Source organism: Littorina saxatilis, unplaced genomic scaffold (genome assembly GCF_037325665.1).
Source record: "Littorina saxatilis isolate snail1 unplaced genomic scaffold, US_GU_Lsax_2.0 scaffold_1901, whole genome shotgun sequence".
Taxonomy (NCBI): Eukaryota; Metazoa; Mollusca; class Gastropoda; order Littorinimorpha; family Littorinidae; genus Littorina; species Littorina saxatilis.
In genome coordinates, this window is record NW_027128978.1 from 5,653 (window position 1) to 19,123 (window position 13,471).

At 44.4% G+C, this 13,471-nt stretch overlaps 1 protein-coding gene across 1 annotated transcript; it reads right to left on the reverse strand.

The window, feature by feature from the left end:
• Positions 1 to 3,334: 3,334 nt before the first annotated feature.
• On the reverse strand, positions 3,335 to 13,250 carry LOC138957271 (excitatory amino acid transporter 3-like). Its single transcript, XM_070328409.1, has 8 exons — positions 12,905 to 13,250; positions 11,328 to 11,370; positions 10,990 to 11,023; positions 9,709 to 9,883; positions 8,462 to 8,695; positions 7,942 to 8,136; positions 6,073 to 6,207; positions 3,335 to 5,639 (listed from the first exon to the last, which is right to left on the reverse strand). The coding sequence occupies exons 1-8, from the start codon at positions 13,168 to 13,170 to the stop codon at positions 5,222 to 5,224; spliced, it is 1,500 nt and encodes a 499-aa protein (XP_070184510.1). The 5' UTR covers positions 13,171 to 13,250; the 3' UTR covers positions 3,335 to 5,221.
• Positions 13,251 to 13,471: the final 221 nt, after the last annotated feature.

Genomic DNA, 13,471 nt, shown 5'->3' on the forward strand with positions numbered 1-13,471 from the left:
ACACAAACAGTAACACTAACACATGTGCACAAAATGAACACACACACACACACCGCGCGGCGAGAGAAAAAGACGTCAAAGACTTTTGACCGTGACGTAATCTTTTTATGACGCTATATTTCTCGTCAATGTGTGACGAGTTCGGCTGTTCTATCAGACTGCCTGGCTGGCTGTGGCTCTGCGAATTCCTCCCACCGCCAAGTCGGTTTTTTATATTTAGTCAAGTTTTGACTAAATATTTTAACGTAGAGGGGGGAATCGAGACGAGGGTCGTGGTGTATGTGTGTGTGTGTGTGTGTGTGTGTGTGTGTGTGTGTCTGTCTGTCTGTGTGTGTGTGTAGAGCGATTCAGACCAAACTACTGGACCGATCTTTATGAAATTTGACATGAGAGTTCCTGGGTATGAAATCCCCGAACGTTTTTTTCATTTTTTTGATAAATGTCTTTGATGACGTCATATCCGGCTTTTCGTGAAAGTTGAGGCGGCACTGTCACGCCCTCATTTTTCAACCAAATTGGTTCAAATTTTGGTCAAGTAATCTTCGACGAAGCCCGGGGTTCGGTATTGCATTTCAGCTTGGTGGCTTAAAAATTAATTAATGACTTTGGTCATTAAAAATCGGAAAATTGTAAAAAAAAAAATAAAAATTTATAAAACGATCCAAATTTACGTTTATCTTATTCTCCATCATTTGCTGATTCCAAAAACATATAAATATGTTATATTCGGATTAAAAACAAGCTCTGAAAATTAAATATATAAAAATTATTATCAAAATTAAATTGTCCAAATCAATTTAAAAACACTTTCATCTTATTCCTTGTCGGTTCCTGATTCCAAAAACATATAGATATGATATGTTTGGATTAAAAACACGCTCAGAAAGTTAAAACAAAGAGAGGTACAGAAAAGCGTGCTATCCTTCTTAGCGCAACTACTACCCCGCTCTTCTTGTCAATTTCACTGCCTTTGCCATGAGCGGTGGCCTGACGATGCTACGAGTAAAATGGCATTGCGTTCAGTTTCATTCTGTGAGTTCGACAGCTACTTGACTAAATATTGTATTTTCGCCTTACGCGACTTGTTTGTGGTTTATTTCGCATTTAGATCTCAGGTAACATTATGAAGTTTTAATACGATCAATCGGACCTATTATCAAGTTAGTGTATCAACTTTTGAACGAACTGCGCCCAGTAGTTTCCCAGCAATAAGCTGTTAAGTGGAGAAAGACAGACACACAGACACACAATTAAAGTCTGAGCCACATGTACTAGCGTACTCGGGGATAAAGGCAGATTTGTAGACAGAACTAGACACCGAGAGATAGAGAGAGAGAGAGAGGGGGGGGGAGGAGGAGGGATGGAGAGAAGGAGAGAGAGAGAGAGAAAGAGAGAGAGAGAGAAAGAGAGAGAGAGAAAGAGAGAAAGAGAGAGAGAGAAAGAGAGAGGGGGGTGGGTGAGAGGAGGGATGGAGAGAAGGAGAGAGAGAGACAGGGAGAGAGAGGGGGGTGGGTGGGTGAGAGGAGGGAAGGAGAGAGAAAGAGAGAGAGGGAGAGAGAGAGACTGAGAGAGGGGGGTGGGTGAGAGGAGGGATGGAGAGAAGGAGAGAGAGAGACAGAGAGAGAGGGGGGGTGGGTGGGTGAGAGGAGGGAAGGAGAGAGAGAGACAGAGAGAAAGAGAAAGAGAGAGAGAGAGGGGGGGTGGTGGGTGAGAGGAGGGAAGGAGAGAGAGAGACAGAGAGAAAGAGAAAGAGAGAGAGAGAGGGGGGGTGGTGGGTGAGAGGAGGGAAGGAGAGAGAGAGACAGAGAGAAAGAGAAAGAGAGAGAGAGAGGGGGGGTGGGTGGGTGAGAGGAGGGAAGGAGAGAGAGAGAAAGAGAGAAAGAGAGAGAGAGAAAGAGAGAGGGTGGTGGGTGAGAGGAGGGATGGGGAGAAGGAGAGAGAGATAGCGGATTGATTGTGCGAGAAGTGTATATTACGATTTCTTTACAAAAAATACCCCCCAAGAAGAACAACGTATAGGCTACTTTGAAAAAGTGCAAACATAACTTGAAACGAAAGCATCTAAGAAGAAAAAATTAACAGCAACAAGCAAAGACTAGACTGCGAACAAAACGAACTGCTGTGAAAACACACACCAGTCCCCCGTCACAACCACACACACACACACACACACACACACACACACACACACACACACACACACACACACACACACACACACACACACACACACACCTACACTGTGACAATCATGATCATATAAAGTCAGTTGAACATCTGATCTAATTTAGAAATAACATCAAGTTCTACTTACCGATTAGATGGAGAGAAACTTTAACTCGCTCCTTGTGTGTTGTACAACCGGTTGTTTTGAGACGGTGACATGTTCAGTTTTCGCCTTTTATTGTTACCATAAATCCGGACATGGGAGACGCACTGCGTCATGCTTTCTCATGTCGCAACTGGATTTCCCCGGGTTGCAGTTTTTAGTCACAACCAGTAATGTACACTGACAGCTGTCTATCTGCTCGTTTGTTCGGCTTCTATCAACCTGTTGTTCTCTATCTTCTTGTTCATGTTTTGGCTTGTTCTGTTTGTTCGTTCATGGGCTGAAACTCCCACGGCTTTTACGTGTATGACCGTTTTTACCCCGCCATTTAGGCAGCCATACGCCGCTTTCGGGGGAAGCATGCTGGGTGTTTTCGTGTTTCTATAACCTACCGAACTCTGACATGGATTACAGGATCTTTTTCGTGCGCACTTGGTCTTGTGCTTGCGTGTACACACGGGGGTGTTCGGACACCGAGGAGAGTCTGCACACAAAGGTGACTCTGAGAAATAAATCTCTCGCCGAACGTGGGGACGAACTCACGCTGACAGCGGCCAACTGGATACAAATCCAGCGCGCTACCGACTGAGCTACATCCCCGCCCTTCTTGTTCATGTTTTGGCTTGTTCTGTTGCGTGCTTTGTTTTCCCCTTCTGTTTTGTTCAGTTGTCCTTTTTGTTGAAACTCATTTCCATGTTTGCGCGTGCGCGTGCAACGCTTAGTGTGTGTGCGTTTGTGTGTGTGTGTGTGTCAGTGTGTGTGTGTGTGTGTATGTGTGCGTGCGTGCGTGTGCGTTCGTGCGTGTGTGTTTGCCTTGTGTGTGAGTTTGCATCACATGTCCATTTATTTATATGCCTATGCTGTATGCCACCAGGCGTGAAAGGCAGTAAGTAAGTAAGCTGTATGCTTACCTGCATGCCTGTATCAGTGATTCGAAGCACACAGGCTTGCCAGTGTAAAATGTGTAACACACAAATCAGCCTCCACACAACGACAAAAACACACTTGAGATAGTTTATTTTAATGGAATATATTTGTTAAAGGAAAAAGTATTATTAACAATGCAAGTAATGACTGAGATAAAAGTCGTTTACGTTCACACACGAAAATACACTCGCCGTTAATTGACAAACTATGATGCATGGCAGACATGAACGATGTAGCCAGTTTAACCGCAGATATCAAACTCAGTGCCCTAAGTTATTTTGATGATTCGGTTTTTCCTCCCGTTTTAAAATTGGAACGGTGGAAGGTCCGTGCTCTTGCGAAAGACGCATACAAAACTCGGTCATACACAAGTAAAAGTTCAAAGTTTTGCTCTCTTTTAAGGACAGACTAGTGTATTTAAATCCCGGGTCAAATTCATTTCAAATGTTGTGCATAGGTTCCATTCGGTGTTTCTCCCGTTTTAAAATTGGAACGGTGGAAGCTCCGTCCTCTTGCGAAAGACGCATACAAAAGTGACTCTGTCATCCAGAAATCAGTAAAAGTTCAAAGTTAAGGACATACTAGTGTATTTGAAACCCGGCTCAGATTCATATAAAATGTTGTGCATAAGTCCCTCCAAGCACTAGGCAGACATCCTTAGAAGAAACGGGGCGGTCACCTCATTAACTTTTGCTTTTAATGATATTTATATAGGAGTAGTCGGATCATTTAGGTTACCTACGCTAACTAGATGGCTTCAACCTGATTGGAAGCTCGCGCCATCTTGTTTAGCGTAGGTTCCTAAATGTAGTCGGATATGATTTTCTCTAAAACGTTTTCATATTGAATGTGATCGTCATTGTCATTTTTGACATTGCATATTTGTTAAGCAATACATTTTGTTTTGTAGAAAAATGGGTAGAAAGTATCAATATATCATATGTTACTTGACAAAATGTATGTGGAATGTTATCTATGATTCGAAGCCATACAAGAAAAAAATCATCATAAATTTAGTGGTAAATCGTAATAACGCAATACATGTAACCCCGGGTCAAATCATTACCAAATTCAAGCACAGGTGATTTAAGTTCACTATGCACAGTATCAAAACACCAACAGAAAGTAGGGTGTTACCATACAGATTTCTCAAAATGTGTCCCCGTCCCAACCCAACCTGCACTTTCTGACTGACAAACCTGAACAAAACATTATATGTTGTTTGTGTGTTTGTGTGTGTGTGTGTTTATTTGTTTGTTTGTTTTGGTGGTTTGTTCTTCCGTTGAAAAATTAACTAAAAACAGTAAGCTGTACATAGCACAACCAAACACCTACTAAACACTCACCTCAACAGATAAATGATACCTTGTCTGTCCGTCCGTCCGTTCGTCTGTCTGTCTATTTGTCTTTTAATCTGCTAGCAATTCTCTGCGTGACAAGAAGCAGGCACCGGGTGAACACAAAATGTTTATGCCAGCAAAAAGGGACAGTAGCAGCTAGTATTTATCTTCAGTGAGTAATAACAGGTAACAACAGGTAACACCCCCGGGTGAGGTGGAATGATAAATTACACCGATAAAACAAAACTGACACGAGAATCCACGCAAGAAGCGTAGCTGGCTAGGGTTGTTTGAAAGACCAGGCTAAGCAATAACATTCCTAATATAATACGACTTATGGAAATAACTCTGCCGGGTTTGTATGGGTTGTGAAAGAGTGAATACTCTTGGAAAATATGAGGCACGCTTTCCCGCGTGACATTATAGGCCAATCACTATCTATAGCGGCCTGCCTGTGGACAAGGACCACGTTTCGGAGACAACCCCCTTGCTGGTGAATGCCCTCTAATGTCACGCAGGAAAGCGTGCCTCATATTTTCCAAGAGTATTCACTTTCACAAGCCATACATACCTCGCACAGTTATTTCTGAACATCCTCTATCGCGCCTCAAACCACGTGCGGATTCTATTCATTGTCAGTGTGTGTTGGTTGTTCTGCTGCTCCTCCCGCAGCATTCTCTTCACCCTGAGGCGTACCCTTGCTCCTGTCTCCGTGGAAGTCTACGGCTGTGGATGGGAAGCGTTTCGGCTGGCCTTCGTCGCTTTCAGCTTGTTCCACTGTTAACCCTGACCCTGGCTGAAGAGGAGGAGGGCAGTAGTTCGACACAGTTGTGTCCTGCCCACCATACTCCATCGTGGTGCCTGTGTGGGTGGAAGAGTTGCGATGGTCCCCATAGGTGTTCTGTAGGGCCTCGAGGGCGGTCTTCTGGGCCCGCAGCTGGTCTTCCAGGTCCATCCTCTCCAGGTCCTTGAGGGACAGCGCGTGCACGACGGCCGCCCCGAAGGCGTCGCCCAGAATGTTGATGGACGTCCGGAACCGGTCCCTGGTGGGCACAAACAAGAGACTCAAGTGGTGGTGTGCACAAGAAAGTGCTCAACTGCGTGGGATCCAAGCCCTGGGTCGGATTGGGGGAAATCTTAAAGATATCCGTCTCAATTTCAGCCAATCCGAAAGAAGAGACTCCAGGGTTGGTTCGAACGATAACTGAGTACCCAACTTTGGTTGTACCAAGCACTTGTACGGATTGGTTGAAATCTAAGATTCTAAAAAATCCATTTCAGCCGATATGACCGAGCGCTTGATATTTGATGCTAACGGGTGACGCTACAATTTTGTTTAAATTCTTGCCTTAAAGAGTTGTATACATCGGATGTTTGCGCTGCCCCCCCCCTTCACACCCCACCCCCTGCTATACTTATAATGGCGGCCACCATGTGCACAATCTAAAAACCTTGCTGCAAGTCGTGGATACTCACAGAAACCAGTCCACAGAAAGGATGAGACCGATACCATCGACAGGAAAGCCAACAGCCGTCAGCACGATCACCATGGTCACCAGACCGGCCTGTGGAACTCCTGCTGCCCCTATAGCCGCTGCAGTGGCCGTGACACTGTTGATGATGCAAAGAGAGGTTTGGCGTCATTCTCCTTTTTGTGTGTGCAGTAAATACAGAACCTAGCCCCTGTTACAACATACTGTTGATAGACTTGAAAAATATACATGGTGTAGAAAGGCATACCGTCTACCCTGCAGAAAATCCTGAAGGTGAGCACTTTGACGAAGTCTAAGTCTTTCCCCGGGGTTTGTCCGATGTAGATGGCGGTTAAATTATGAGTCAAACATTGTTTTAAACCAAATGTGAGGACCTAACGCCAACAAAACACCAACACAACACCAACACAACGCATAAAACAACGCCAAAACAACACCATTACAACACCTACACTACATAAGATCTACACAACGCCAACACAACACCAACACAACGCCATTACAACACCAGCTCAACGCCAAAACAACGCCAACACAACACCATTACTACACTTACATTACATCAACACAACGCCAACACAACACCAACACAACGCCATTACAACACCAGCTCAACGCCAAAACAACGCCAACACAACACCATTACTACACTTACATTACATCAACACAACGCCAACACAAAAGCAATACAACGCCATTACAACACCAGCTCAACGCCAAAACAACGCCAACACAACACCATTACTACACTTACATTACATCAACACAACGCCAACACAACACCAACAATACGCCATTACAACACCAGCAAAACGCCAAAACAACGCCAACACAACACCATTACTACAACTACACTACATCAACACAACGCCATTACAACACCAGCAAAACGCCAAAACAACGCCAACACAACACCATTACTACAACTACACACTACATCAACACAACGCCATTACAACACCAGCAAAACGCCAAAACAACGCCAACACAACACCATTACTACAACTACACTACATCAACACAACGCCATTACAACACCAGCAAAACGCCAAAACAACGCTAACACAACACCATTACTACAAGTACACTACATCAACACAACGCCATTACAAAACCAGCAAAACGCCAAAACAACGCCAACACAACACCATTACTACAAGTACACTACATCAACACAACGCCTTTACAACACCAGCAAAACGCCAAAACAACGCCAACACAACACAATTACTACAACTACATCAACACAACGCCATTACAATACCAGCAAAACGCCAAAACAACGCCAACACAACACCATTACTACAACTACACTACATCAACACAACGCCATTACAACACCAGCAAAACGCCAAAACAACGCCAACACAACACCATTACTACAACTACATCAACACAACGCCATTACAATACCAGCAAAACGCCAAAACAACGCCAACACAACACCATTACTACAACTACACTACATCAACACAACGCCATTACAACACCAGCAAAACGCCAAAACAACGCCAACACAACACCATTACTACAACTACACTACATCAACACAACGCCATTACAACACCAGCAAAACGCCAAAACAACGCCAACACAACACCATTACTACAACTACACTACATCAACACAACGCCATTACAACACCAGCAAAACGCCAAAACAACGCCAACACAACACCATTACTACAACTACACTACATCAACACAACGCCATTACAACACCAGCAAAACGCCAAAACAACGCCAACACAACACCATTACTACAACTACACTACATCAACACAACGCCAACACAACAGCAACACAACGCCAACACAACGCCAACACAACGCCAACACAACACCATCACTAACCTGATTGTGAGCACTTTGACAAAATCCATTTCTTTGCCCACGGTCTGTCCGATAAAGATGACGGCCACGGCTTCGTACAGAGCAGTGCCGTCCATGTTGATGTTTGCCCCCACCGGAGCCACGAAGGCGATGACCCTAGGGTCCACCTTGTTGTTGATCTCCAGGTTCCGCATCGTTACGGGCAGTGTGGCAAGACTGGTGGGAGAACAGAATCAGGGTGAGGCAAGAATTTTGAATCCCCGAATATTTCGTCCAACGTGCTATTCGCTCCCTGGTTTCGACTATTGTTTTGCTCCGGATATTTTGTTCACATACAAACGCACGCATACAGGCAGGCAGGCAGGCAGGCAGGCAGGCAGGCAGGCAGGCAGGCAGGCAGGCAGGCAGGCAAGCAAACAGGCAGGCACATGCACACATACAAACACACACAGTGGAGAAATTGCGAAATTGACAAAGCGGGAAACTGAAATGTGAGCAACAAAAAACAAAAACAAAAACAACAAAAATTCTCGCCACCCACCTGGACGCAGTAGCCAGCGCAGTCAACATGGCAGGCAGCATGCCTTTGATGAATTTAAAGGGGTTCTTCCTGATGATGGCGTAATAGGTAAGAGGCAGAGTGATGAAGCCATGCAGACCCAGCCCCAGTAGCACGGTGAGACAGTAGAAGGCAAGCTTGGAGAAAGCAGTCCTGGGGTCTTCCTGTTTGATCACCTCGCTCATCACCAGAAACAGGACGCCGATCGGAGAGTACCTGCACGCCGATAATGCCAGAATCAGCACACACGAATTCCCCCGAAATCGGCGTATGGCTGCCTAAATGGCGGGGTAAAATCGGCCATACACGTAAAAACCCACTCGTTCAAAAAAACGAGAGTGTACCGAGGGATATTCAGCCCATGCACACAAAAGAAGAAGAAGAGCACACACACACAACATTAATTACAAGAAGAACAAATGCTCATTCGACGCACCCGAACTCGACATCAATGTTACCTTGAAAATTTACCAGGTTCAAAACAGACTTAGGTCGTATCTGTGTTTTATGTCATCAAAGCCTGTAACTATGTAAAGTTTCAAAGACCTCACTTCTGAAACGTTAAAAAAAGAGAGGTGTTCATGTTTTATTCAAAATTTGACCCTGCTGTAACCTTGAGATTTGACGAGGGTCAACCAAACGTTGGTCATGTCTGGAGGTCATCAAACCAATGGAATGTGTGAAAGTTCAAATCTCCAGTTTCAAAAAAGTATAAGAATAAAACAAAACCCAATGTAACGTTGACATTTGACGTATGTCAAACATACAATGAACCATGGACCATGGTCTTCAAACAAATGTAGTGCGTTAGGTTTCCAAGTTCGAGCTTTCATAACGTCAAAGAAAACCCTCGTCGTTAAGATTTGTTCGTCAACGGACAGCCATTGGTACGACTGGCCGCACTAGACTCTCCTGATGGCTCAAGGGATTCAATAATTGATTAAGTAAAAAGTAACAGGAAACATTGACAACAAAAGATTGATTGTCAACTCATTCAATTGATTAGAGAAGAGATGATGATCATGACGATGACGATGATGACGACGAGGATGATGATGATGATGACGACAACAAATACGAGAATACTAATGGTGATCTGAACTCAGCCACAACATCAGAGACAAAATGAAATGACCCCCCCCCCCACACACACACACACACACACACCAAAACAACCACAACAACAACATCAAAAACATCAACAACAAAACACTAAATACAAAACTGACCAGATAAAGGCAGTGACCAATATGATGGACACTTCGTTGATAGCTTCGAACAATTTCAGCAGCGCTTCAGCTTTCTCGCCGATATGGTTAATGCAGGCAGCTATCATGATTGAGACTGATACCACCCCCAGCATATTGGTGCCTTCTCCTGTCACCACTTTGGAATATGTCTCATCTGCAAGAAATTTGAAAACGTAGCATTTCTTCCTTAAAGACATATATGACAGCAATAAAACTAATCCAAGACCCTCTCCTGCGATACCGATTCAGCCTCGATCTTACTCTCTCATTTGTTCCCGGCCTACTCTAGAAACTATTCACATTTAAGACGTATCACAGTAAAAGGTATAAGGTTCCTTGTTTCTAACAGTTGAACATCTTGTCGAGGGAAACGTCCAGGGTTACCAGTTGGTATCGTACATTGTTATCTGAGTACATTGCCCGGTGTAACACGAAATTTTTACTCCACGAAAAATTTACTCCGGAGTAAATATTTCGTACGAAATTCTTACTCCGAGTACACTTTTCGTACGAGAAAAGAACTCCCCAAGGCACGAAAACATTACTCCCTCCACGAAACTTATACTCCCCATTTTGTTTACTTCCAGTAAAAATCTCGTACGCAAAAATGGGATGCGGGCGAAGGGATAATGCCAATAAGTGATCTCGCGCAAACGAATGTCGCGCTACCCTCCCTCCACCTCTTCCACCACCAAGACAAACAGGGGACAAGGGAGTAAAAGTTTCGTACACCTGGCATGGGAAGTTAAATTGCTCGTGTTGGGGTGAAGTAATTTATTCGTTATTTAATTATTCGTCAGGGGAGTAATATTTTTGTACGAAATGTTTACTCGGAACTCACCTGTCTTGGGGAGTCATTTTCTCGTGCAATGGGGGAGTGCTTTTTTCGTAAAGAGAGTAACTTTTTCGTACGAAATGTTTACTCCGGAGTAAAAATCTCGTGGGAGTAATTTTCTCGTGTTACACCGGAACCCCTTTTATTCGTCATCCTTCGTTCCCGGACCTCGCTTACCCGTATGATGCTTATGACTCGAGTTGTTCACACTTTCTGTCCATAACATAACGCTGGTTACTGTCCGTCTGGTTTACATCTTTGGCAAGCTTATGGGTTCATTTAGCAGTTGGGTTGTTTTGGTTCTGCATGTCTGTTGGGGGGGGGGGGAGGGGGATAGGTTTAGCAAAGGGAAGTAAGTGTAAAAACTGATTGTTTAGATGGCTTTCCTTATCTTTTTCACGATGCATTTATTCGCCACGACTCACTTGTAGCCAGATTCTTCATCATCTTTGGCACTTTCTGAAAGAAAAAGACAGTTACAAAGATGTTTCAAAGCTTTAGCGTGATTTTGATTGATGTCAAGGGTACAGGCATAGCAAACACACACACACTCACACGCACACACACACGCACACACACACAATCACACACACATACATACACACACACACACACACACACACACACACATTCACTCACACTCGTACTTGCAGATCGAGGGCATTAATTGTGTTGAAACATATCGGCCACAAGGTTCAAACACGCCATGACCATTTACTCTATTTTGTTCGTTGTCTGTGTGTGCACCTTATACTCCGCTTACCTTTCTAAAGCACATCTCCACCATATTGTCAGGAAACAGGTTTCTGAAAATAGAAGAATTGTAGAAAGGATGCCTCAGGAGTGAAACGCTTGACTGTGAATACAAACAAGAAGAGCAATCGCTTTACCGACTCCCTTTTATAAAGTTCATATTATGGGCAGCTAGGGTGCAGTCACTCTGTGGCACAATGTGACCTTGACAGACAACAGGGGGCAATTTAGTATAATTTATACAAAGTGTAAAAGTCACCAAAGGCTATAAACTAGCTACGCTTCAGGTTCCCTGTTGTATCTCAGAAGGACATCAAAATATCAAAATTCTAAAAAAAAATATTAAAGCCTAATATTAAGTGGGCCAGGTCGATTTCGCGAAGTCTGCTTTACGAAGCGCGCAGCACGAAGCTTTCGCACTGAATTTTGGCTTGGCTAGTTTATATACAGACTTCGCCAAGTTTTCGCCAAGGCAAGTTCGGGCTCAATAAGGGCCCGGTCACACAGCGCCGCGTCCTTACCACGACCATGCCGATCACGCCGATCTGAAAAAGTTATCAAATCGGGGCGTTTCGCCGTCAAAATCCAGCACATGGCACTAATACCCTTGTCACATAATATAGACGCCGCTTCTGCTACGACGGAAAAGTGTCCGACAGCGTGGCCAATCGTGGGCCAAACGTGGCAGGATCTCCATGAGCGTGGTTTGGTCGGGGTGGGATCTGCTAGGTCGGGAAGCTTGCACGCTCGCCCCACGCTTATGCTGAACTGCACAAAACAAGCGTAGTCGTGTGCAGTCGTAATGTAGTTTTTTTTTATTCGCCATGTGCTTGATTTTGACGGCGAGCCCCCCTAGACTAAAAAAAATAATTTCAAAGAGAGAAAAAAATTAAGTAAATAAACTTGAAAACAAAGAAAAACAGATGGCTCAGATTGCACCAGATTGCTCAATTTTCCTTGATTTTGATCCACATTTTTCCGAGGGGACCTCCTAGGAGCCAATCCTTTGTCTTCTAACTGACGGTTTTGGACGGTTTTGGAAAGTAGTTGGGTAATTTGCTGGCTCAGGTTGCACCAGATCGGTCAGTTGTCCTTGTTTTTATCCAAATTGGTCTTTACTTTTTGGACGGTGTATTAGGGGAAATTACTTGGCTCAGATTGCACCAGTTTGCTCCATTTTTCTTGTTTTTATCAACATTTGTTTTTGTTTTTGGGTGGGTTTTTTTTTTTTTTTTTTTTTTTTTTGGGGGGGGGGGGGGCATGCTCCCTGGCCCCGCTAAGAGGTTCGAACGCTTCGCACCCTCAACTTAACGCTTCACGTCGTCGAATTGTCCCTAAAAGAAATTTGGAAACCCCCCCTTAAAAATGATGTGATCCGCCCCTGATAAGGGACGTGCGCATTGCCAGGACCACTATGCTGTAGGACAGTGTGACGTGTTTGTGATAATGTTTTATAGTGCAGTGTGTTATTCATTGATATCTGTGTGATTATATAATGTTATGTTGTTGTTGTATTTTCTTCCAACGATTGTACAGCGCTTTATAATTATGCATTATCATTATTATTATTATTATTCCCTGTGGTACCTGACGAGGTTGAGGAACGTGGCGAGCGCACTGACTTCGTCCCTGTTAGAAGTCTCCTTGCTCTGGTCCTTGGTTCCCGGCTTGATGGTGACGACCAGGATGATGCCCAGGATGACCGCCAGCAGAGTGGTAGTCATGTAGTACACAACGGCTCGGAGACCCATCTTCTCTGACACCTGTAGATAAATGGGAACAGTGAAGTGTGTGTGGTGGTGGTCCTTTGTTGACCGTAAAAGAGCTGACCACCTGGTAGTACACGACGGCATGGAGACCCATCTTCTCCGACACCTGTGGACGACAGGTGTGATAAATGCGAACAGTAAAGTGTGTGTGTGTGTGTGGTAATCCTGTGTTGACCATTAAAATGAAGGTAGCACACAACGGCCCGGAGACCCCGCATCTTCTCCGACACCTGTAGACGACAGGTGTGATAAATGCGAACAGTAAAGTGTGTTTGTTTGTTTGCTTAACGCCCAGCCGACCACGAAGGTCCATATCAGGGCGGTGCTGCTTTGACATATAATGTGCGCCACACACAAGACAGAAGTCGCAGCACAGGCTTCATGT